Source organism: Hemiscyllium ocellatum, chromosome 1 (genome assembly GCF_020745735.1).
Source record: "Hemiscyllium ocellatum isolate sHemOce1 chromosome 1, sHemOce1.pat.X.cur, whole genome shotgun sequence".
In the NCBI taxonomy this organism is placed as follows: Eukaryota; Metazoa; Chordata; class Chondrichthyes; order Orectolobiformes; family Hemiscylliidae; genus Hemiscyllium; species Hemiscyllium ocellatum.
Genome location: NC_083401.1, coordinates 30,741,115 through 30,767,893, shown reverse-complemented (window position 1 = coordinate 30,767,893; position 26,779 = coordinate 30,741,115). Strand labels below are relative to the sequence as shown.

General features: G+C 39.4%; 1 protein-coding gene across 3 annotated transcripts in view; it reads right to left on the bottom strand.

Annotated features, from left to right (window-relative positions):
* The window catches only part of LOC132826492 (charged multivesicular body protein 3), a 181,076-nt gene that overhangs the window by 41,486 nt on the left and 112,811 nt on the right, over positions 1-26,779 (bottom strand). Inside the window, exons 1-4 of one of the 3 annotated variants that reach the window (XM_060842490.1) lie at positions 25,256-25,822; positions 13,562-13,701; positions 9,038-9,153; positions 3,786-6,041 (exon numbers count right to left, since the gene is read on the bottom strand). In XM_060842490.1, the coding sequence (XP_060698473.1) occupies positions 4,499-6,041; positions 9,038-9,153; positions 13,562-13,701; positions 25,256-25,481 (2,025 nt within the window). In that variant the 5' untranslated portion in view covers positions 25,482-25,822 and the 3' untranslated portion in view covers positions 3,786-4,498. Of the gene's footprint in view, positions 1-3,785; positions 6,042-9,037; positions 9,154-13,561; positions 13,702-25,255; positions 25,823-26,779 lie in introns of those variants that run through there. The other 2 variants (XM_060842553.1, XM_060842730.1) reach the window with 2 other exon arrangements.

The window sequence follows — 26,779 nt, the reverse complement described above, 5'->3', positions numbered from 1 at the left end:
TACATCTTTCCTATAATAGGGCAACCAGAACTGGACACAGTATTCCAAATGCGGCCTAACCAAAATTTTATAGAGCTGCAACAAGATCTCACGGCTCTTAAACTCAATCTCCCTGTTAATGAAAGCCAAAACACCATATGCTTTCTTAACAACCCTGGCCACTGGGGTGGCAATTTTAAGGGATCTACGTACCTGCACACCAAGATCCCGCTGTTCCTCCACACTGCCAAGAATCCTGTCTTTAATCCTGTGCTCAACTTTCAAGTTCGACCTTTGAAAATGCATCACTTCGCATTTATCCAGGTTGAACTCCATCTGCCACCTCTCAGCCCATCTCTGCATCCTGTCAATGTCACGCTGCAGCCTACAACAGTCCTCTATACGGTCAACGACACCTCCAACTTTTGTGTCATCTGCAAACTTGCTAACCCATCCTTCAATCTCCTCATCCAAGTCATTAATAAAAATTACAAACATTAGAGGCCCAAGGATAGAGCCCTGCGGAACACCACTCACCACTGACTTCCAGGCAGAATATTTTCCTTCTACTACCACTCGCTGTCTTGTGTTGACCAGCCAATTCTGTATCCAGACAGCTAAATTTCCCTGTATCCCATTCCTCCTGACCTTCTGAATGAGCCTACCATGGGGAACCTTATCAAATGTCTGACACAAAATTTTAATTCATCTCTAGCCACAGGGTAAGTACCAGAGGATTGGAGGATGACTAATGTGGCTACACTTTTCAAGGAAAGTGGTAGAGATGAACCCAGGAATTACAAACTGGTGAGTCTCACATCAGTGGTAAGGAAACTATTGGAGGAAATTCTGAAGGAGAGAATTAACATCCACTTGGAAAGACATGGGTTAATTAGGGACAGTCAGCATGGTTTTGTCAGAGGGAAATCATGCCTAATATATTAGTTTGAATTTTCTGAAATGTGATTAAATATGTGAATGAGGGAAGTTCAGTTGATGTAGTTTATATTGATTTTTAACAAAGCTTTTGACAAGATCCCACATGGGCAACTGGTTGAGAAGGTTAAAGCACATACAAACAAGGGAAACCTGGCAAAATGGATCATTGACTGGCTTAGTAACAGGATACAAGGGGTAGTAGAAGAAGGCTATTGAATTGGATGATCAATCACAATCACATTGAATGCTCAAAAGGGCTGAATTCCTACTCCTGCTCCTATTTTCTATGTTAAACTAATTTTCTGAAGTGGGATTTTAAAATGACTTAAATATCAACCTACATATAAAACTAAAGTAAACTTTTTCAAAACAAGTCACCTATCACTTCATTCAAGCTTCTGGTTATCATTAGTAGGCCTTCATTTTATTATCATCGCTCATGTTCCCTTTCTTCTTATCATAGGAAAAGAAATGGATTATAAATAATAACATGCTTTATAAATCCCTGCAGTGAACAATTTGAGCTTTCATTTGAAAAAAAAGACTGGAAAAATATTAGTGTGGAACTTGGATTGTACTTCAATTCACTGAGGTCCAAAACTGTTGATATTAGTGGCAGAGGTGAAAATTTCATCAGGTAATCTGCTGTCACCTGTGGGTACTATTATATAGTCTTGATAAAAGATTCAGAACATTTAGACTGTTAAGCCTTGTGAGCAATAAATATTCATGCAAACATATTATATAAATATGATTAAAAAGTTCAAGGAGACAGTTCTCTCAATTTTACATCAAATAGCTCACCTTCTATTTATTCCATTCCTTTTAAAACAATTATATCACATTAGAACAAAGTTCAGCCATTCAGTTTGTCTCTGTTTTCTTTTCTCAAGTACATAGAGTCATCAGATTTGCCAGGTTTGTTCTTGTACAACTGAGATGAGCATGTTGGAATGGGAACAGACACTGTAAACAACAAACACAATTTGGGCTAAATGGCTTGTTTCTATCTTGAATGTTCTTTGTTATCCTATTTTACCAAGTATTAAGACTACACTAGTGACCAGCTAATGCAAGAGTATAGCACAAACTTGGTATTACATCAAGCCATTTTCGAGACAAATGAAGTATTAACATAAAAATACCACATCCTTGGGTATTGAATGCACAAGATGGCTAGCAGTGTAATTGGTGAACTGGCCAGGTATGAAATCAGAGTATTCAACAACACACGGACACGAGGCATGACAAACATACCAACTCCATCATTGGAGGAAGCATCTTCATTCACATGATATTCCATTCACCCCGGATGCAATGGACCTATTCTGTGTAACGAGAAGATTACATTCACAGGACAGATTACTTCTTTAAATTTCCCATTGTTTGATGTCTTTGCAATAGAATGAGCACAATCATCACTGGCACGATGAGCACTTTTTGCAGTTTATTTTTTATCCTGGAACAGGTAGCATCTGACAGTGGCTCACAGTTCATAGCATTCAAGACATGTATACGAAGTGTCGTATCATGTTGTCACCCCACTGGCCATGCTGAAAAGGTCTAGCAGAACGTAATATTTGAATGGCAGTATCAGCAAAACAACCAAGTTGACAAAGAACAACACATTCTCTCCAGATGGGTACACGATCACTAGAACAGGATGACTTGTCAAACCTCCAGAACATTACATCAAACTTTGCAAGGTTCATCTTGTAAACTCTGTTTTAACTGTTTGGTACAATTATGTAATTGACAAAATGTGCTTATGTGCAACAATGATTATATGTTTGGAATCATTTTTTTATTAAGGAAAAACTAAACTTTGGAAATATTGACCATGAAACTGTTATGTTTCATAGTCAGTATACCTTTAAGAGAAATGCTCAGGAAAGCTTAATATAATAGCATAATGGTATTAAAATCATTTACCTTACCTTATCTGGGTTCATTTGAACTACAACATACTACTGAAAATATGCTGCTTAATTCTGTTTTGTTGTAATCTAATACCTTCAATACTAGCTGAGAACTAATGTGTCTGAGGAATATAATGTTTGGACATAGTACCTATCCACAATAAACATCTGCTGGATTCTTCAGTATGATATCCAAATCTAATTTCTTATGTTCTGATGTATCAGGGTAAGTGCTGTGGAAGCAGAGGAAAATGACAAAGCAGGAGGAGTAATGAATGGGATGATCAACATGGGAGAGGCTCAGACAGGCAGTGTGGGTGGCGAGTGGGAAAGAGACAGCGAGCAGAAAGATGGTAGTAGAGACGGTAAGTAGAAAGATTCAGTATTTGGAGTTGGTAAGCAATTAAAAACTGGTAAGCTATTAAATACAGTAATAACTGTAAACTTGCAATAATGTCAATTATTAATTTGCTCATTATTTAGCATCATGTTTTATAAAGATAAACTTTATTGAAGAAATTAATTGCAATGAATCTACAATTTTAAAAAAATTCTACATGCAGCCTGATTAAAATTTTTCAATATCCCAACTGGCTGATTATTTTTCCAGTGAATGCCAGAACACCAGGATATAATTTCACAAAATAGAAAAAAAGATAATTAGCATTCTCACCATAATTGACTATGTGATCGCATCACATTAGCGAGTTAATCAGTAATGTGTAATCATTATAATGTACTAAAACTGTGCTCAAGATTGTAAGGTAAAAAGGATCCAATTATGAGAGTTACTATTGATACTGAATAAAACATTGATCATAAGTCTTCTACTCTTTAGAAGTCTTTTATAAATCTTCTATTTTTTTCCTATAACCTTTAGTCTCAGATCTTAAAAACTTATATTTAAGTTAAATGAAGTGAAACATCTTCACTATAGATCTTTGTCCGTTGAAGTTTAAGACATCTACTTTTCAATGCATATCAGCAAAGAATACATGCAATTCAGCACTAATTAAGAGACATGAAATATATAGGCAATGCAATAGTGTTGGGATCATAAACACATAAGTGTCTTATGAATCAGATTTCTAAACTTCTGTATGAAATACCCATAGTTTTATTTCATGTTCATTACTGTCCCGGAGGGTGTCAGTTTCCATGGACCATCTTTAAAAATGAATGCTCCAAAATGAACAGGTGTACATTACACTTTTTTTAATTGACTCTTTTTACAATAGCAGGTTTTTACTTCAAAACATGAGCTGTTCCCAGATGTACACAGGTGTAAATTCATTTAGTTTTTGTTTCCTAATAAAATATATTAAATTGGTAGGTCTCTTTCTTTGTTCTCTGGTAGATGTCAATTTTTAATAGATGAACATATTGAAACAGGATAAACAAGAATTACTGTGTTACTGTTAAAAAGCATCCAGAAATAAACAAGGCAATTTTAATTAGACTCGTCAGTAAATGTGGTGCGTATATATTGTGGATCAGCTCAAAAAAACCCAACATAAAACTAAATTTAATCCACAAAAAAGCACAAACATTAACAAACATCACAATACATATTAAGTGTTAAGATATTTAAGAAGAGCCTGAAATAGATGGAAAGTACTTTTCAGAAAACCAGAAAACATTGCAGTATGGAACAATTGGCTTTATCTGACAAAATTGTGCTTCTTTTTGTATGAAGCCCATCTGCACACAGGACAGCAGTGTCGCCCTCCTGCCAACCAGACAACAATGCACTGCTGGTGGAACACATGACCACATGGTAGCCCCATTATTAAGCAGCCGTTTCTGAAATTTTCCAGGCACACCACACATTCTGAGCAATGCAGCATGTTATTGGGCCAAGTAGACCAATCTGGCTCATCATCATCAGTAAAGCTTGTCATTCCATGTAGTCTTGGTGTGCTTTGAGGAATATTGCCAGAATTTCTCTCACTTGCATTGGTTTCTTCATTAGTTAGCACCTTTCCTTCAGCAGGCATTAAGTGTGTACCTGCCTCTTCATTATCACTTATTCCTGATTTATTACACATTACATCACAGCTTTCATTTTCAGAATCACTATCAGTCTCATGGCAACTTTCACTTATTTCATCTTCAGAATGTCCTGATACACATTTAAATCGCCATGTTGGTAAGTTTTTTATGTAATCTGTTGGTATCAATGGATGCAGCCACAGATCTGGGAATGCAAGTCTCTCCAGCAACAAATCAGGATCTTCTTCCCAATCCAAAGTGTGAGGGTAATGCTGAAATGAAGCAATTGGATGGAACAGGTAACTTGTATACCAATCCCACAGACTTGACAGCCACTCAAGATTATTAACATTTATTTCATCATCATTATTATTACGTCTCCGTTTTTTCTCAAAGTAATCTATTAGCAAACCATGGCCCAGGTATGTGCTGAGAAATAGAGCTGGATGGGATGAGTAGAAAGTCCAGTCAGCTCTCACCCAAGAAGCCAAAGTGGTTGTGTTGGCATATCTCAAAAATTTTAAACTATATTCATAAAAACTTTCCAAATATGGCAACTGAAGAAATCCAATTATAGGTAGCCAAGACATTATTAATAATGAGTTATAAGTTCCTAGTGTGCTTATAAGAACTACAAATCGCTTTATAGTAGCACCTTGTGTTATAAATAAATCCATCCAAGCCATTAAGTTAACCAAAACTAAACTTAAGACAAAGAGATCATTTACTTCAGGCTGCAATGATCTAAGAAATACATCCATTGCATGATGTGATATAAACTCCCCTGTAGTGTTACCATATTTATAGATTCCTTCAGGAGTTTTCACTACATATGCTGGGAATTGTTGTACACCAATTTCCTTCACACGACTGTCATTGTTCCAGTTTTGGACATCAACAAAAATGAATTCTACACGACCTGTAAATTTTACACTGAGAACAGAGTAGAACGCAGGCGGTTGGTCCAGGTTTGCAAACAAGTACATCTTTACAAGATACCGGTCACTTTTATTCCATTCTTCCATTAGCTGGTCAGTACTTCGTATAGTTTTGATCCGAGATGCCACGTGAGCATTTATCCATTTAAAAATTTGCTCAACTTCAATCTTGCGACCACTGTATTCTTTAAGCATTACTTTCCCTTTTGAAGTGTTAGTCTGCGGAATGGACATTATGAGTGTGGACTTCAACCATCCTCTTTTGCTGCAGTATCTACAGAAAAACACAGAACAACTGAATTGATTTAATCATTTTTTGTAAGTCACAGAAATAGCAAATGCTACTTGTTAAATTAGTTATAAAAACAGCTCAAATTCACAAATAATAAATATAAATCTATGTAGCAGCTTGAAGAGTGAAAACATCAAGTGACATTGAGTTAGAAAAGTTATGAAAGGCACGATTAAAAAGATGGAATTTGGGGAGTTAAACAGAAAGAAGGAGAAAGGTAGCTAGATGAAAAGCTTGGGGAAAAGTGAACCAATGTAAACCTGGTCAGCGGAGCAGGGATAATAGGCGAAGACAGGGTGCATACTTGTTGAATAAGCAGAAATTATGAATGGTGGAAATTGGTTTGTCAGCAATGGAGCCATTGAAGGTTGGGAAAAAGTTTAGTTAATGTTAGGGGTGAGGCTGAGGTAACGCGCAGCTTGACTGGTCCGATTACGCAGTGGGGTTTGAAGTTTTGCTCAGGGTCACACAGGCTACAAGTTTTGCTGCAATTGTTTCAGCATGAGAGAATGGAACAGCAAGGCACGGAATCAATGGTAAGGTGTAAAATTTAGGAATGAATTGAAAATAACAGCTTGTCTTTCCAATGTCCATTTATAGGAAATGAAGCATCCACCATGGGGAATCTAACAACAAAGGCAATGGAGATTGAAGCAGTGGAAAGCTAGACTGAACAGCATAACAGTGGAAGTTGATTGCTTGTTTTAAATAAATCCTTGGAGTAAGGTAATCATGGACAAGCTGTCATTTATCCATGCAAAGATGGTCATCAAGGAAAATTTTAGGAAATGGAGAAATTATAGCAGCTCAACAAAAAAATTCCTTCATGACCATCCTTGCATGCATAACCAACAATGAGCAATAAACTAATGAGATGACCTTACTAGGAGGAATTATTTCACACACGCAATCAGCTTCAACTGGTGTACTGTACAGTACCTCTGTAATACCATTGCGTAGGGATTGACAGAAATTTGACTGAGCAACAAAGAAGGATTGAAATAGTCAAACAATATGAAACTTACAGACATACCTTGAAAGAACAGGAGTCTCCAGAAGTGATGGTTGAAGGCAAAGGGAAAGTATTGTTGTAGAAGTGCTGGCTTTATGCAGCAGAAACATGCGAGGGTTGCCTTAGGATCCAAAGATGTGCAGATTGGGTGGATTGGCCATGCTAAATTGTCCTATAGTGTCATGGATACACAAGCTAGGTGGATTAGCCATAGTAAATGCAGGGTTACAGGGACAGGGTTGGGAATCTGAACAGGCTGCTCTATGGAGGGTCAGTGTATAGTCAATGGGCTGAATGGCCTCTTTACGCACTGTAAAGATTCTGTGACTAAGAGTTGGACAATACAGGCAAAGCATTAACAAGAGGTTGGGTTGTTTACATCAAACAATGTGAAAGTTGACACAGAAAGGACAAGTTGGGGAGGGGAGGGGGTCACATCATGGTTACAGAGGATATTATTTGTAGCCAGGTGTGTACATTTATGGTTAAAGACAAGGAAAGCCACAAACATAGCCATAAACAGATATGACTCTATGACCTTCTTGCTTTGGTTTCCATGGGATTGAAACCAATCCCCACAATTTCAAAATAAATCCTTAACTGTAATTTTAAAATGCACGTATCATATTAAAGAAAAGCAAAATTTCTAATATCTAGTGCTCAAAGTTATTGTAGCTACAGATCATGAAAAAGTGCTAGGCAACAAGCTGATAAAACTGAAGTCATAACATGAAAATAATGTTTTGGAAGGATCTGTTAAATGAATCAGCAATTGGCAGTTGCTTCCTTGTAAATTACTTTTAAAAAAGGGTTTCATCCTGTAATTCTGTTATACAATACATATAGTCATCCACATCAATGAATAAGGAACATGAATAGACAAATTAAAATAACACACAATTTATGTTTCAGATTGGAAACAACACCAAAGTTACAACAATTTGATATCAGAGAAGATTTTAGTTGCTGCCTCAGCATTGCTGATGGGATAAGACAGAAGTAATCCTATACTAGTAACAGTAATGAGAGGGTCATTTCCCGCCATTTAAGTCATAATACAGCTGGCCCCACTGACTTCTTTCACACATCAACAAAGTGTTTTTAATATATCCAGCCTGGTGAGCCTTTACCTCTCACACTATAAATGAATATCTTTGTTAAATGTCATGATTTGGAGATGCCGGTGTTGGACTCGGGTGTACAAAGTTAAAAATCACACAACACCAGGTTATAGTCCAACAGATTTAATTGGAAGCACACTAGCTTTCGGAGCGACGCTCCTTCATCAGGTGATTGTGGAGGGCTCGATCGTAACACAGAATTTATAATTGCTCAAAATCTGCATACATTCATGTAGAACTCTGAGCTCAAAAACTGCAGGAATTTATGTAAAACTCTGTTATCTCACTTATTAGATTAGAATCAATCTAAACATCAGGTCATAGACAGAGAACACAGGGGGCCAACACCTTCAACATATTGTCTAGCTATCACCATTGTTAGCAGCTAACCCAAGAATGCAACTTTAAAAAGAAGGGTTTTGTGATTTACACATGAAAGATGTGAAACTATCACTGTATTCTAACAGATGAAAGGCTTAACAGACAATCAATTTTTCAATGTATAATTTCAGTTACATCACACTGCAAATTTTTGCTATAAATTCTGTTACGATCGAGCCCTCCACAATCACCTGATGAAGGAGCGACACTCCGAAAATTAGTGTGCTTCTAATTAAACCTGTTGGACTATAACCTGGTGTTCTGTGATTTTTAACTTTGTCATTGTACAGTTACTGCAGTCGCATTTAACAATCTTCTGCTATTATCAAATCTTTCGCAATAATGTAAAAGGACCAAATTATCTGGAGGAAAATGGAATTCTTTGTTACAAATGGACACACTCTAATATAACAGACAGAATACAAACAGTTCTTGAGGGCTGTATGGTGAACTGTAAAACTTACCTGGGGTCACTGGAACAATTGAAAGTTCCTGTACGTATACCAAATTGGGACACTTTCTTCACCATCTTGTGCCATTGGTCCTTGCACAATAAAGGATCTTTATCTTTAGCTACAACCTGTAAAATAATTTTACAAGTTATTATAAAAAAGTAGGATTGTTATTATTCAGAATTGAAACCTGATCTGCAAGCATCATATACCAATTCAGAAATGACATGGGACCTCATTACTCAGCAACAGAGTGAGGAGAGATTTCTGGCACCATGTGGAACTTAATACCTTGCTGTTTTTGGAAAGACAGAGGACAATACGGTTGCAGAAAATGCTAAGAAAGAAAGTTAATAGTCAAATCTAGTGAAAACAATGCACTGTAGCATTTCTTACTGATGTTCAAAATCAATGCACAGCTTAAGATGTGATGAAAGTAGGATCAATTGAGGCTTTCAAAAGGGAATTGTATCATTAACTGAAAAAGGGAAATTTTGCAGGGCTACACAGAAAAAGCCGAGTGGTACTACGTGAATTTCATCTTCAGAGAAGTGTGAAGTATTGCATTTTGGAAAGTCAAATCAAGGTAGGAGATTCATCGTGAATGTTAAGGACTTAAGGAGTGTAGTGGAACAGAGGGATCTTGGAGTTCAGGTTCACGGTTCTCTGAAAGTGGAGTTATAGGGAGACAGGTCAGTGAAGAAAGCTTTTGGCGCATCTGGCCTTTTCAGTCAGAGCATAGAGTATAGAAGTTGGGATGAAATGGTGCAGTTATACAGGATGTTGGTGAAGCTGCACTTGGAGTACTGTGTTCAAGCTTCAGTCATCTTGTTATAGGAAGGACGTTTTTAAACTGGAAAGAGTGCAGAAGAAATTTACAATGATACTACCTGAACTCAATGGTCTTGAGTTATGGGGAGAGGTTGGACAAACTAGGAATTTTTTCTTTACAGCACAGGAGACTGAGGGGGTGGTGGAGAATATTATAGAAGTGCATAACATCATGACAGGCATGGATAGGGTAAGTGCACTCAGTCTTTTTCCCACGGTTGGGGAATCGAGGACTAGAGGGCATCAGTTTAAGGTTAGAGGGGAAAGAATAAAAGGGAATCTGAGGGGGAATATTTGTTTTAAAACAGAGGGTGATACACATATGGAATGAGCTGCCAGTGGAAGTCGTTGAGACAACTACTAAAGGCATTTGGAGAAATACATGGATAGGAAAGGATTACAAGGATATGGGCCAAGTGCAGGAAAATGGAGTTAGCGTTCAGATATTTTGGTCGGCATGGACCAGTTCAGGCCAAAGGGCCTGTCTCCCTGCTGGAGGACTCTATGACTTGTACCTTGTATAGTTTTAGCAAGACCTCCCACCTATTATGCTGCATTCACTTTGAAATAAAGGCCAACATTCTATACTTTCTTCTTCCATCATATTGGCCTTTGGTAGAATTTAGATAGTGAACAGTCACCTCCCACCTAAAAAGGAGGACATATTGACAAGGGTGGCTATTAAAGAGTAGACTACACAAAAGCAAACACATGATCCATTTATTAATACACCCGTGCTACACTTTAGAATCACTGATTTTGCAGGAAATAGGTGGCATTGAAGGTAATGGAAAGGGGTAGAAGCTGGGTGAAAACAAAATTAAATGAGATAGGTGGCACAATGCCATGACAAACTGTTACATAATAGTTTTGGAGAACAGAGTCTTGAACATAGGTAATTGGCTGTTAAACTAGACTAAATGTCTGGCCTCCTCTGGAAAATGCATATCTAGTGAATACACACCTCACGAGAAATGCACCATCAATCTCACCATTATTTGCATTTTTCTATCTGCACGGTGTTCTATCCTGCAGAAGGAAGTGATGTTGGATGTACTGACAGCTTATGTTATAAAGCTGGTATCAACTTATTTTTTGGATTGAATGTGTGATCAGGGACATTCTTAAAGCTAAAAAACCTAGAAAGCCTAGTCTGTGAGAGCTGGCTACACCCAGATTGCTTCCATTGTTCCAACTTAAAAAAAATCCAAGGCTTTCCAAGTTGTTCAGTGTCTTCAATAGCCAGTTTGGCATCTCTACCTCACAAACTCTCTACAAAACAAAACAGGAGAAAGTAACTTTTTAAAGTGACAGTATCATCACATGAGGGTTATGGGAAAAGGCAGGGAAACAGTTGAGGGTTACCAGATCAGCTATGATCTCACTGCAGAGCAACCTGATGGGTTGAATGACCTATTTCTGCTCCTATGTTTTATTTCCTCTCAGCTACCCCAAATTTATTTTTACTCCTGTTCTATCTTTTCTACAATTACGCCAAATCTAACTATTATAGTCACTGTCTCCAAAATAGTTACCACTGCAACTTCATCCATTTGCCCAGCTTTATTTCCTAAGTCTAAATCCAGAACTTCCCCTCATCACTTTAGGCTTATTTGTCCTGGCTCAAAAAGTTCTCTTTTGCACCCTTTGTGCCTTTCGCACTCACTGTACCCTATTTGATATTAGGGTAGATGATATCCTCAATAATTACTGTCTACTTGCTTTTACACTCAGACATTTGCCTACATATTTGTTGCTCCACCTTTGTCCACTATTTAGGAGTCTCTCGAACACCCCTGACCGATTGGCTGCCCCTGCTTTATATCTGAACTCAACCCATACATCCTCACTAGAACGTTTGCATCTCTCCTCCTGGCTGTAATTGATTCCTTAACTAGTAACGCTACATCCTAAGCCTTTTTTAAAAATCTCGTCTCTATCCTGCCTGATAGATTCATCCATATTAAGGATGCCATGTTGCTATTTTGGCCTCTCTTTAAGCTAATTTTCTGTTATGACAATGATAGTATTTTGTCATGTGCCTATCTGCCCCTGCAGTTCAACAGCTCTATTTGCAAAGCTTCTTGCATTTTCATATATAACTTTTAATACTGACAAATTTCTGTTCTGTATACCTTTTAACCTTTGCTTCTTTGATCTTTTCAGTGTTATATCGGTACTAGAACAGCTTGACCAGGGTACAGCCAATTCTGGTGCACAAATTTTCAGTTTTATTGCTGGAACTTTAGCAGAGCACGTAGTCATTGTTGTTTCATGATGTCACGTGGAATAAATGAAAATGGCTAATGGCTGACATTAGAGGTGTGAGGTCTGCAGAATACACCAAGATAGATTTTCTACTCAGCACTTTGGCTTAAGATGCCAGCAAATGATTCAGCCACATCCTTTGCAGTGAAGTGCTGGGGTCCCCAAAGAGTGGTGATCTTTCCCTCTCATTTCCAATTATGCAAGTTCTCTGATGTCACCATAGGTCACTATTCGTGTCACGTTTTCGTCCATTTTTGGACCAAGACTGTAAAGAAATTTGGAGCTGAGTGGCCCTGACCAAACGCAAACAGATAATTGGTGAGTAGATTCCTGCTATCTAAGTGCAGCTTGATAGCACTGACAATAAATCTGAATAGGATGTGGGCATCAAAGGCTGAGCCCAGTATTTACTGCCTCGTCCCCTTAATTTCCCCTCATGAACTGTCATCTTGAACCATGTATCTGCTGCCTATGTCCTTCCAGGGGTTCACAGGTTTGGAAGGTGCTATATGTTAGCTGCTGAACTTGGAGCTAGCTTCTTGCAATTTTTTTTTGAACAAGGATTCTCAAATCCTTCTGCTCCTTGGCTTTCTGCAGTCTTTCTCCAGTCAAATAATATTCACCTTCTCTATTCCTTCTGCTAAAGTGCACAACCTCACATTTCCCCACATTATGTGCCATCTAGGGATGGCACATTGGCTCAGTGGTTAGCAACGCTGCCTCACAGCACCATGTGAAAAGCCAACCTTGGGCAACTGTTAGTGTGGAGCTTGTACATTCTCTCCCTGCCGTGTCTGTACAGTTTTCATCTGCGTGCTCCAGTTTCCTCCCACAGTCCAAGGATGTGCAGGTTCGGGTCGATTGGCCATGTTAAATTGTCCGTAGTGTCTGGGGATATGCAGGTTTGGGTGAATTGGCCATGGAAATGCAAGGTTACATGGATCGGTAGGGGATGGGCCTGAGTGGGATGCTCTTTGGAGGGTCAGTGTAGACTCAATGGGCCGAATGAACTGCTTCCATACTGAGGGATTCTACAATTTTATGATAAAGTGAAAATAGTGGCTAGCTTAGTAGAAGATAGTCAGCCAGATTGTCTGGGTGTGTCCAAATCAATTTTCCACATTAATGCTACTATGTTCAAATAATATTTGGCTTCTTTGGCTGCTTCATTTATTGAAAGAGTGATGACTATTGTGAAATTTAGTATATAAAATTTAGATTATAAAAATATCAAACAAAAACAGAAATTGCTAGAGAAACTTAGGAGGTCTGGCGCATCTGTGGAGCAATCTGAAGGAGGGTCACTGGACTCTAAACGTTAATTCTACTTTCTCTCCAAAGATGCTGTCAGGACTGCCAAATTTCTCCAGTAACTTGTGTTTCGGATTTCTAACTTCCACAGTTCTTCATTTTAGTTTGAAAAAAGAATGTAATTACTTGGACCAGCCATATGCCATCTTTAGTGTCTTCCACTTGCTCGTAGAAATGCATTTCACCACTGAAGTTGGTGCTGGAGGTAGATTCCGATGCTTCCTCTTCTCGGAGTGCAGAATAAAGCTCACCCTCCATCAAATCACCTGTGGTAACAAAGACACGAAAAGACTTTCAAAAACACCACAGAATAACAGAAGGTATAAGACTGGAGAATAACAAATGGCTTGGGGAGAATTCAGTTGAGGGACTGTCTTAAGAGGAGACCATTCAGTCTATTGTCCTTGTAGCAGCTCTCTGGAATTGTTACCTAGTAGTTCAAATTTCCTACAAGTTTGCTTATCTGACATTTACTTCCCTCTCTCTTACAACACATTCGGGAAACTGGGTCTGTATTCTCTAGCATTCTGAAGAATGACAGCTGGAGATGGAAGTGAATTTGTTCACTCAAGAGGGAAGTGAACTTTTGGAATCCTCCACCCAAGAGTTGTGGAAAACTCAATTATTTAGCATATTCCAGACGTATAGTGATCCAGACATTCTGAAAACTGAGATAATTAGCCACAATCTAATTAAATGATGGGTAGTCTAGAGGGCTGAATGCTTATTCCTGTTCTTAAGTCTCACTAAAAGATTCCACCCTGTGTCAGCTTTCTGAAATTGCTATCTATTCATTCAAATTTCCTAAATGTTTACGGTGGCACGGTGGCACAGTGGTTAGCACTGCTGCCTCACAGCGCCTGAAGACCCGGGTTCAATTCCCGACTCAGGCGACTGACTGTGTGGAGTTTGCACGTTCTCCCCGTGTCTGCGTGGGTTTCCTCCGGGTGCTCCGGTTTCCTCCCACAGTCCAAAGATGTGCGGGTCAGGTGAATTGGTCATGCTAAATTGCCCATAGTGTTAGGTAAGGGGTAATGTGGGGGTGTGGGTGGGTTTCGCTTCGGCGGGTCGGTGTGGACTTGTTGGGCCGAAGGGCCTGTTTCCACACTGTAAGTCTAATTATCTGATATATTTTAAAAGGGTAGTAAATAAAGTAAGTAAAATTGGGGACGTGGTGGCCCAGTAGAATTATTGCTAGACTGTTAATACAGAGACCTACATAATGTTCCGTAGACCTGGGTTCAAATCCTGCTACAGCAGCTCGTGGAATTAAATTCAATAAAAGAAAAATCTCGAATTAAGAGTCTAACGATTACGTCTAACAACGTAAATCCATTGTCAGAAAAACCCATCTGGTTCAATAATGTCCCTGAGGGAAAGAAACTGCCATCCCTACCTGGTCTGGCCTACATGTGACTCTGGACCCACAACCTGGTTAACTCTTAACTGTCCTGTAGGCATTCAGGGATGGGCAATAAATGCTTCATACCGTGAATGAATAAAAGAACTAGGAATTGTTTTCAGTACGACACTTTCATACCCTAATAAACAGCTGGATGTATAAAATCTCTAAAACGCTTCCTTGTTCATTTTTTAAATCATCATTAACCTTGAAGGTTTTGAATACCTCTGATAAATCTTAAATGAGAACTTTCATAACTAAGATTTACTTGCTTCTTTTACCTATATTAAGATCTTCCTAAATAGGGTGCCAAAATTCGACAATGCTGCTGCTTGACCTGCTGGACTTTTCCAGCTCCACACTTTATCAACTCTGATTTTCCAGCATCTGCAGTCCTCATTATCTCCAAACTGTGAAACTTGAAAGGGTTCAGAAAACATTTGCAAGCATGTTGCCAGAGTTGGAGGGTTTGAGCTATAGGGACAGGCTGAATAGGCTGGGGCTATTTTCCCTGGAGCATCAGAGGCTGAGGGGTGACCTTATAGACATTTATAAAGTCAAGGGGCATAGATAGGGTAAATAGGCAAGGTCCAAAACTAGAGGGCATAAGTTTAAGATGAGAAAGGAAAGATATAAAAGGGTTAACTTTTTCACACAGAGGGTGATGTGTGTATGGAATTAGCTGCCAAACAAAGTGTTGGAGGTTGGTACAATTACAACATTTAAAATGCATCCAGATAGGTACATGAATAGGAAGGGTTTAGAGTGATATGGGCCAAATGTTGGCAAATGGGACTAGATTAATTTAGGATATCTGGTTGGCATGGACGAGTTGGACCGAAGTGTCTATTTTGGTGTTGTATATCTCTGACATAATAACTATTAGTGAAGGCAGTGAATAGTAATGACACTAGACTAATAATTCAAACACCATGCAATTTTCAAGGGGGATGTGTTTGAATCCCACCATGACAGACACTGGAGTTCTAATTCAGAAAAGATCTGAAGTAAAAAATGTTAGACTAACAGTAATCATAGAACAGCTGTTGATTGTTGAAAAAGCTCAGGTAATTCACTAGTGTCCATTTAGAGACAGAAAACGGAGACACATCTAATTTGGCCTGGGTCTATTTTTAAGTCACCCATGGGAATGGGCATATTTGTAGCCAGCATTTATTGCCCATCCCTAATTGCCTTGAAGAATGTGGTAGAGAGCTGTTCTTCTTGAAATGTTGCAGTCCATGAGCTGCAGATTAACTCAATTCCATCAGGTAGGCAATTCAAGGATTCCCAGGTCATGTATTTAGAAGGTACTGCATAAGGATCTTTGGCAAATTCCTGCAATGCATCTTTTAGGTAGCAGCAGCAGTGTGTACTAAGTGTCGGTGGTGGAGAGAGTAGATATTTGTGGATGTGGTGCCAACCAAGTGTCTTGGGTGGAGCTGCACTCATCCAGGCAAGTGTGGAGTATGCTATCATATTCCTGACCTGAGCTTTGTAAATGATGTACAGGCTTTGAGAAGTCAGGATCTGTTACTTGCTGCAGAGCTGTTCTTGTAAACTCTGAATTTTGGATGTAGGTTTGCTCGCTGAGCTGGAAGGTTCATTTCTAGACGTTTCGTCACCCTACTAGGTAACATCTTCAATGGGCCTCAGGCGAAGCAATGCTGGAAATTCCTGCTTTCTATTTAAATGTTTGGGTTTCTTTGGGTTGGTGATGTCGTTTCCTAAGGTGATGTTATTTCCTGTGGTGAAGTCACTTCCTGTTCCTTTTCTCGGAGGTGGTAGATGGGGTTTAACTCGAAGTGTTTGTTGATAGAGTTCCGGTTAGAATGCCATGCTTCTAGGAATTCTCGTGTGTGTCTTTGTTTGGCTTGTCCTAGAATGGATGTGTTGTCCCAGTCAAAGTGGTGCCCTTCCTTATCTGTGTGTAAGGGTACTAATGATACAATGTCATTTAGAAAACACCGTGTAAGGATTGTAACAAACACTACATTGGACAAACGGGCAGAACACTAGCTGCCAGGATACATGTATATCAACTAGCCACAAAAAGACATGACCCTCTCTTACTAGTATCCTCACATATGGATAAGGAAGGACACCACTTTGACTGGGACAACACATCCATCCTAGGACAAGCCAAACAAAGACACGCACGAGAATTTCTAGAAGCATGGCATTCCAACTGGAACTCTATCAACAAACACATCAAGTTAGACCCCATCTACCAGTCCCCTGAGAAAAGGAACAGGAATGACTTCATCACCGGAAATAATATCACCACAGGAAACGACATCACCAACCCAAAGAAACCCAAACATATAAATAGAAGGCAGGAATTTTCAGCATTGCTTCGCCTGAGGCCCATTGAAGATGTTACCTAGTAGGGTGACGAAACATCTGGAAATGAACCTTCAAGCTCAGCGAGCAAACCTACATCAAAAACCTCAACCTGAGCTACAAATCTTCTCAAAAATCTGTATTTATTGGTGAATCCAGTTGAGTTTCAAATCAATGGTGACCCCCACAATGTTGATAGTGAAGATTCAGTGATGGTAGACATGGGTGGTGGTCAGATTGTCTTTTATTGGACATGATTGGGAGATGCCGGTGTTGGACTGGGGTGTACAAAGTTAAAAATCACACAAAACCAGGTTATAGTCCAACAGGTCTAATTGGAGGCACACTAGCTTTCGGAGCGAATCTTTTATTGGAGATAGCAATTGTCTGGTATTTGTGTGCCACAAATATTGCTTGTTGCATTTTAACCCACACCTGCATATTGTCACGGTCTTGTTGCATTTGAATATAGACTGGTTCAGTATCTGAGTAATCACAAATGGTACTGAACATTGCAATCATCAGTGCGCATCCCTACTTCTGACTTGCACGGTGGGCTCCAGAGATGCATAAAATATTCTAGTTGTGGCCTAACCAACGTTTTATACAGTTCCAGTATACCTTAAAACCTTAAATTGGATAATTAATGCAAGTGCACAACATGCCTTTTTAACCATTTTATCCACTGGTCCTGATATCTTCATGGACTGATGTACATGAACACCAAAGTCCTCAGTGCTTCCCAAGGTGCTGCTGTTGATCATGGGGTTCTTTTGCATTCTTTTGCCTTGACTATCCTGCGCAAGTGTATCACCTCACATTTATTTGCTATGGATCAGCCAATCTAAACCCTCATGTGATCTAAGGCTATCCCCCTCTAGCACCCTGCTGTTATTTTGTACCTGTGAACTTCCCACATTCAAGCATAAATTATATGTATATCATCCACAAACTGCAAGGGTTCCAACACTGACCCTCTGGATACAGACTTCCAATTGGAAAAAACCCTCTCAACTATCATCCTCTGCTTCCTGCCATTCAGCCAGTTGTAGATTCAATTTGCCAAATTTCCTCAGATTTCCATGGGCTCTCATCAGTGATATCAGTCTCCCATGCCAGACCTTCGCAAAATCCTTCAAATCCAAATAGGCTACATTAAAAGGACTGTCCTCATCTACACACCTGATCACCTGTTTGAAAAATTCAATCAAATTGGTCAGATATAAGACAAAAGAGAGATTTGAACTTTAACAAAACTACGCTGGTTAGATAGACTGGCTTGTAGATCCCTAATTTATCCCTTGCTAACTTTTTCAATAATGGTACCACATTTGCAGTCATCCAGACCTCTGGAACTGGTCCTGTAGCCAGAGGGGAACTGAAAGACTTTGCAATCGACCTTGCTATTTCTTCCCTTGCAACAACATTTCATCCAGCCACGGCAATTTATTACTTTTAAATCTGCCAGGCTACTCAAAACCTTCTTTCTATGCCAATTTATTTAACTGTATCACAGACTTTCTCCCTGATTTCTATCCCCATATCATCTCTCTCAGTCGTGAACACTGATACAAATTATTCATTTAGAAGGGCATAAGTGAGGACTGCAGATGCTGGAGATCAGAGTCTAGATTAGAGTTATGGAAAAGCACAGCAGGTCAGGCAGCATCCGAGGAGCAGGAAAATAGACGTTTCAGGCAAAAGCCCTTCATCAGGAATCATTTAGAATCTTACCTGTGTTCTCTGACTCCTTTCCTCATGTTCCCTCAATATCCTTTTTCCTTAATATACCTGTAAAATGGCTAAGGGTTTTCCTTTATTTTATCTATCAGTAACTTTTCATGTCCGATCTAGTTCTCCTCATCGAAGTTCCCTCTTGCACATTCTATACTCCTCTCAGGTCTCTGCTGTTTTGAGCCCTCAGCATCTGTCATAATCTTCCTTTTTTAAAAATCTTAACCCAATGTTGTTCACAGGATTTGATGGTTCCACTTTTTTTGTCTTTTGGAATATTTGACCTTGTCCTCTCTTTATTTCCTTTTTGAATGCATCCACTGTTGAGACAGATTTACCTGAATATATCTGCTCTCATTCTGGATGCTGCCTGACCACTGTGATTTCCAGCATTTTGTGTTTTTATAACAGATTCCAGCAACTGCAGTAATTTGGTCCTGCCCAGAGTGTAGTTCAGTCAATCACATTGTTTTAGGGCTAGAGTCACATGTAAGGTAAGGATTGCAGATTTCCTTCCCAATAGGGCATCAGCGCACCAGCTGATTTTTGTCACGACCTGCTCAGCTTTTTATTCCAGGCTTTTATCAATTTCAAATTTCACCATCTGCCACAGAGAGATTCAAACCCATGTTCCCAGAACATTGGGCTGAGATTCAGGATTACATGTGACATTACAATATGCCACCACCTGTCCCTGTTTTACCATTTTACTTTGTCTTCCTGTTTAATGTATTGAGCTTAGCCATATACTATTGAGTTAATGCTCCACTAACATCAATGCGATGACTGTGAATTTTAAACATGTGGAGTGAGTATCTTTGTAAATGCTACCTTTTACCAGGCTACTCAGAATCCAGTGAAAACAGCAACCCTAAGATAATTTGATTGATTCACAAGTATAGAGCTGCAACATTGCAGTATTTGTCCTCATGGTACTTTTCCAGTTGGAAATTTTACAATTCGTAGGAAACTAGAGAGCTGTGAAATATGGTCATTGTTATTTTTAACCCTCAAATATCTGTCTAAAGTCAGAGTTAGCACATCAAATATGTAAATGAGTGTCCACCTTCAAAGTGGTCTGTGGGACTTCAATAGTGTAATGAAATAGATACATATTAGAGATGAAGGAAGGAGGAGATGCAATTAATAGCAATAAATCAGCACTAAATGTAAAATAAAATTACTGAAATCTGGGTGTCACTATGCATGATTCACAAACAGTTAATACGTAGATACAGCAAGTGATTAGGAAAGCCATTATAATATTATCATTTATCACATGGAGGCAATAGCATAGCAGGAATATCAGCACTGCAGATGGTAAACCTTGAATTTTGAAAATCTGAAATAAAATGCTAGACTAATGGCAATCACAATCAATTGTCATTAAAATCTCTCTGATTCACAAATGCCCCTTCGAGAAAGCAATATGCTATCCTTACCTACACATGATGCCTGACGCAATGCAATGAAATGCCCTAGTGAGTTTTGAGAAGATTTGTAGCTCAGGTTGAGGTTTTAGATGTAGGTTTGCTCGCTGAGCTTGAAGGTACATTTCCAGATGTTTCGTCACCTTACTAGGTAACATCTTCAGTGGGCCTCAGGCGAAGCAATGCTGAAAATTCCTGCTTTCTATTTATTTGTTTGGGTTTCTTTGGGTTGGTGATGTCATTTCCTGTGGTGATATTATTTCCTGTGGTGAAGTCACTTCCTGTTCCTTTTCTCAGGGGGTGATAGATGGGGTCTAACTCGATGTGTTAATCCTATACAGACAACAAGTCATCATAGTAGCCCACAAACCCATCAACACACTAAAACAGCATATAATATACTTGAAAGACACTATACAGACAACAAGCAAAACTAATGTCATTTACAAAATACCATGCAAGAACTATAACACTACATTGGACAACCAGGCAGAAAACTAGCCACCAGGATACATGATCAACTAGCCTCAAAAAGACATGACCCTCTCTCACTAGTATCCTCACATACGGATAAGGAAGGGCACCACTTTGACTGGGACAACACATCCATCCTAAGACAAGCCAAACAAAGACACGCACGAGAATTCCTAGAAGCATGGCATTACAACCAGAACTCTATCAACAAACACATCGAGTCAGACCCCATCTGCCACCCCCTGAGAAAAGGGGCAGGAAATTATTTCACTACAGGAAATAACATCACCAACCCAAAGAAACCCAAACATATAAATAGAAACCAGGAATTTTCAGCATTGTTTCGCCTGAGGCCCACTGAAGGTGTTACCTAGTAGAGTAACAAAACATCTGGAAATGAACCTTCCAGCTCAGCAAGCAAACCTACATCAAATGAAATGCCCTTTAGACGATTATGGATGGGTAATAATTGTTGACAATCCTACGAACATGTATTAAAAAAAGAATGCAACTATTGTTCCTTGACAGTCAATTGCACTTCCATCACTAAATCCCCCATTTTGAATATCCTGATGGGTACCATTGACCAGAAATTGAACTGGACTTACCACAGAAATATTGTGACTGCAAGAGGTCAGAAATGAGGAATCCTGCAGCGAGCAACTCACCTCATGACTCCCCAAAGTTTATCCACCACTAGCAAGACACAAGCCAGATGTGTGATGGAATACTCTCCATTTTCCCAGATGAGTCAACTCCAACAACATTCATTGAGCTTGACACCATCCAGGACAAACCCCGGCTTGCACTTTTGCACCATATTCAAAAAACATTCAGTCCCTGCACCACAGATGCTCACTAGCAGAGGGGTGTGCCACTTACATGATGCACTGCAGAAATTCACCAAGTACTTTCCAAACTCAAAACCATCCATAAGAATGAGGGCATCAGATACATGGAAAATTACTACATAGAGTTCTCCCTCAAGACATTCACCATCTGGACAGAAATATATCACCCTCCCTTCAGCATTGCTGGATCACAATCCTGGAACTCTCTCCCCAACAAAATTGCAGGTCTACCTAAACCAAATGGACAGCAGTGGTTCAAGAAGGCAACCACCACCACCTTCAAGAATATTCTGTGAATGGACCGGCCAGCAATGCCACATACCACGAATGAGAAAAATTACAAATAACAATCTAAACTCTTATCAAACATTAGATTACAATAGTCAAGGAAATAAGATTGTAAATTATAAATTCATTCATTCATAAATTATGATGTGCAATCATTTTTGTCATTGTCTTTCTTAAAAAGGCAATTGCTAGGTGGGATGTCTGAAGAGTTTAAAATGATAACTAACTTGTGTTTAACATGGAAAACAAAATATGTATACACCACCTGCTGCTACAATTAAACTAAATTAGCTCCCTACAGTACACAACTTAAAGACAAACAAGGGACAGATGCATTGCACATATTATTTTCTGACAAATAGGCACATCAACAGTATATGGCGCAACTCAGACAAAAAAAATTATTTGATCTTCTTGATTCAAACTTGGAAATCTCACATCTCAAGTCTTATCTTACATTACATATTTAAACAGCAGTAGTTCTCTAGACCAGGAGGCTTGGATCCAAGTCCCACCCTACACAGCACCTGCAGAACAAGTTGATTCGAAAATTAGATTAGATAAGACTACTTACAGTGTGGAAACAGGCCCTTCGGCTCAACAAGTCCACACTGACCCGCCGAAGCGCAACCCACCCATACCCCTACATTTACCCCTTACCTAACACTACGGGCAATTTAGCATGGCCAATTCAATTGACCAGCACATCTTTGGACTGTGGGAGGAAACTGGAGCACCCGGAGGAAACCCACGCAGACACGGGGAGAACGTGCAAACTCCACACAGTCAGTTGCCTGAGTCGGGAACTGAACCCGGGTCTCAGGCGCTGTGAGGCAGCAGTGCTAACCACTATGCCACCGTGCCGCCCACATATACGTTTTTACATTACCTAGTTTCCCTTGTTGGAGTTAAGTAACCTGTCATAATTTTAAAATGTACCTATGAAATTATCTTCCTGAACAATGGGATAGGGTCAAAACATGTTTAAGGTAGAGGTAAAGAGACTATTGAGCATCAGGGGACAAAGCGCAAAAATGAAAGTGGATTTGAGGCAACAATCACAACACTCGAGTACAGTCCTCTACAGAAAGCTGGATTGAATCAAATCAGCTGAAGATTTTCCCCATGCCACATGACTTGAAAACTTCATTATCATAAAAGGTGTACAATTTTAAACTGATTACCTCAGTCCAAAAACAAATACAAAGTAACTTGAATATCTAAAACCCAAAGCTGATACATAAAATCCACCTTTAAACATTTAAAGCCTCAGCTTATTTTTAAACAGCTATCAAAATGGACATCAACCTGATCTATGAACTACTCAAGCCCTTAAGAAAGATAGCATCATTACTTCATCACAGATTTTATGGCATACACATTAACCAGACTTTCTAAAGCTGGAATACTCATCCTAGTACATGTTTATAAAGATATTTTTCTAAATGATTCATTAACACATGATATCACTCACAAATGGGAGTGTAAAGTCAAATGCAACAACTCTTAAAACCACCTAAACTCTGAAAACAAGAACAAATCAAGTGTACTAAAAATACAATTCTCCTTTAACAATTGTTGATAAATTATTGCCAATGCTGATTAGATACATTTCAATAATGAGAAGCATTATATAGATTCTAATACTTCTTTTAAAAAAGGGCAGAAAATACTGGTAAAACTCAACTGTTCTGTCTTCATTAGAACATAAGAACTAAGAGGCATAAGCAATTCAGCTCCAAGGCCTGCTGTCATTCAATGCCATCATGGCTGATCACATCTCACGTTCAACTCTTATTTTCCTGCTTGCTTTCCATAACTTTTCAACCCATTACTAATTAAAATTCTATCTCCTCCTTAAATTTACTCAATGTCCTGTCATCCAGAATCTGAGAGAAGTAATTTTATATCTGTTTTAAATCTGCTATCCCTTATCCTAAAACTACAACCTGTTATAATAGATTGTCCCACAAGAGGTAATACCCTCTCTACATCTACTTTTCAATTACCTTAAGAACTTCTATACCTCAATTAGATCTTCTCTAATTCTTCTAAATTCTTGACAGCACAATCCTAAACTGCTCAATTGTCTTTCTTCATAAGAGAAAGAACCTCCAATGCAATTAATAGAGAAAGAATGAGTACTTCAAGTCTGAAACATGTTGTTAGAACCAAGATGAATGATCATCAGTTTAAAATTTCAACATCATTTCTCTCAATGGATATTATCTGACTTGCTGACTACTTCCAGCATTTTCTGTTTCTATGTCAGATTTTCAGCACCAGTGGGTGGGTACTGTGCTTTTGTACTTGTACTTTAAACTAAACTAACAATGAACAGGAGAAGTAAATAAACACTAAGGACTGGGATCAAAATATAAAAGATATCCAACAACAATGCAAAGAGTTGAAAGAGCTAAATGATTCCTTCTGGACTGATGAATGATATTGTGTGGGACCTGCATACTTTGGAAAGAGAAGTCCTCCATGACCATCATGACCTGAATATTTAGAATTAAAACAGTAAGATACCCTCAGCAAGTCCGGTAGCAGTTGAATGGTGGAAAGGGGACAAATGTGAAAGAATTCAGAGTACCTTTGAGAACAATCTTGGTGACAAAAAGAAACCGCAGATACTGAAATCCAAAGTAGCAGGAGGCTGGAAGAACACAGCAAGCCAGGCAGCATCAGATGGAGGAGTCAATGTTTTGGGTCAAGACCCTTCACCAGGATCAGGGGGTTAAAAAATAAATAAAAGGGAGGGGTTGGGGCTGGGGAAAGGTGGGTGAGATAATGATAGGTGGATGCAGGTAGGGGGTTATTGTGATGGGTCAGTGGGACCTGCACCTACCTATTGTTATCTCATCTACCTTTCCCCCATTTATTTCTTAGTGCCTTCCCCCTACCTCATCCTGATGAAAGGTCTCGACGCGAAACGTCGACTACTCCACCTCCTGATGTTGCCTGGCTTGCTGTGTTCTTCCAGCCTCTTGCTTGTCTACTTTGAAAACAGTCTGGCAGCATCTTTAACCAGAAAGCAGAGTTAAAGTTTCGGGTTCAACGCCCCTTCGTCAAAACTAATTGCAGCTGGGGAAAGGTTGGTATGATGTACACCTCTCTGACTCTATACACATCAACCTTTCCCTCGCTACAATCAGTTCTGAAGGGGCACTGAACCCGAAACCTTATCTCTGCTTTCTCGACGGATGCTGGCACATCTGTATTTTTCCAGAAATTTGTTTTTAATTTCTGATTTCCAGCATTCGCAGTTTTTTAAAAAGACAGCCTGATCCTTTACCGGATTTCTGCACCAGCTCCCGGACATCTTTCTTCTCGGGCAGGCCGGCGTAGCAGATTCCCCTGCACTCCAGGATGGTGCGGAGTTTCTTGAAGCTCAGAGCCACGGGGTCCACTAACTGCGTGGCGAACACCCCCGTCTCATACCAGACGATGGCCTCGAAAAAGCGAGCCAGCACGAAGAGGACGAGGAAGTAGAGGAGCAGGAAGAAAAGCTTGAGCCACATCTTCGAAGCGGACTGGGATTATTGAATACGATGGTGAATCTCAAACCGGGCCCTCCTGGAGCTGTTGCCCCGACACCAACATCTCACTCACCCCCTTTTCCCAGGGAGTTTTTTTTATGCCTTTTCTCTGTCTGAATACTTCCTCCCCCTTGTCAAATCTCCACACGAACCTAATGTCAGTCTCTCAAACGCACTCAGATTTATGTAGGCGACTGCCTGTCTCCTTTTTAATTAATGATCGGGTCAGTATTTGTCACTCTTCAGGTTTCAGGCCCACTCCAGAACCATTTTCCCGGCCCAGATCCAGACGCCCGTAAATATAACGTGCGCATGCGCACAGAAACGCTGAGCTCACTGCATGACGCAACGAATCTCATTTGCATGTTGTTTATTAATTATGTATGCTATTTTGTGACGCGACCCTGATTTGCATGTTGCTTGTTAATTATGTATGCAGTTTATGACCCGAGTTTTATTTGTATGCTACTTATTATGCGTCGATCCATCTTATATTTCATTGTGATGCAACGTAATTTACATTTTTATTATCCATTAATTTAAGATCCATTGTGACGGAGAGCACGAGTGACGGCCAATGAGGCGCTGTTGCTGTGGTTGCTGAAACTAGTATCCCCTTCACCGCCCACTGGCCCTCCAGTGCTTCAGAGACGAATGGGTTAGCGAAGTAATTTGCAAGATTCCTTGTAGGATAATGGTAATGACTCTACCTCTAGACCGGGAAACTCTAGTTCAAGTCCCACCTACTCCAGAGATTTGTAATAACGTTTCTGTAGTGTTTAAAATATCATATAACACCTGGTTATAGACTATGATCTGGTGTTGTGTGATTTTTTTTAACTTTGTACATCCAACTCCAACAACGGCTCCTGCAAATCATTTCTGAAGAGATTGGTTAGGGGAAAAAAAAGTTAAATAAATCTGACCACATTCCAATTACAAGAACAAAGCTAGGTACTTTGTTGACATGGGAATAAACAGGAAATTGTAGAGAATTAATATTTTGGGTCCAGTGGCCCACTCCACAGATGTTGCTAAACCTGCTGAGTTTCTTCAGCAATTTCTGTTCTTGTTTGTTGACATGGAGTAATGGCTATTTACTTTTCAATTGTGGACATGGCTCGGAATGCTGCACACATATTCAGACCATAGGTTGTGTGTCATACTTTGCTAGTTTGTGAAATTAGGTGAGCATGTTACGCAACACATAAACAGGCCAACAATTAACACTCCACATCACTCTCCCATTTTCTTGTCTATACAAATCCGAAACTTGGGTC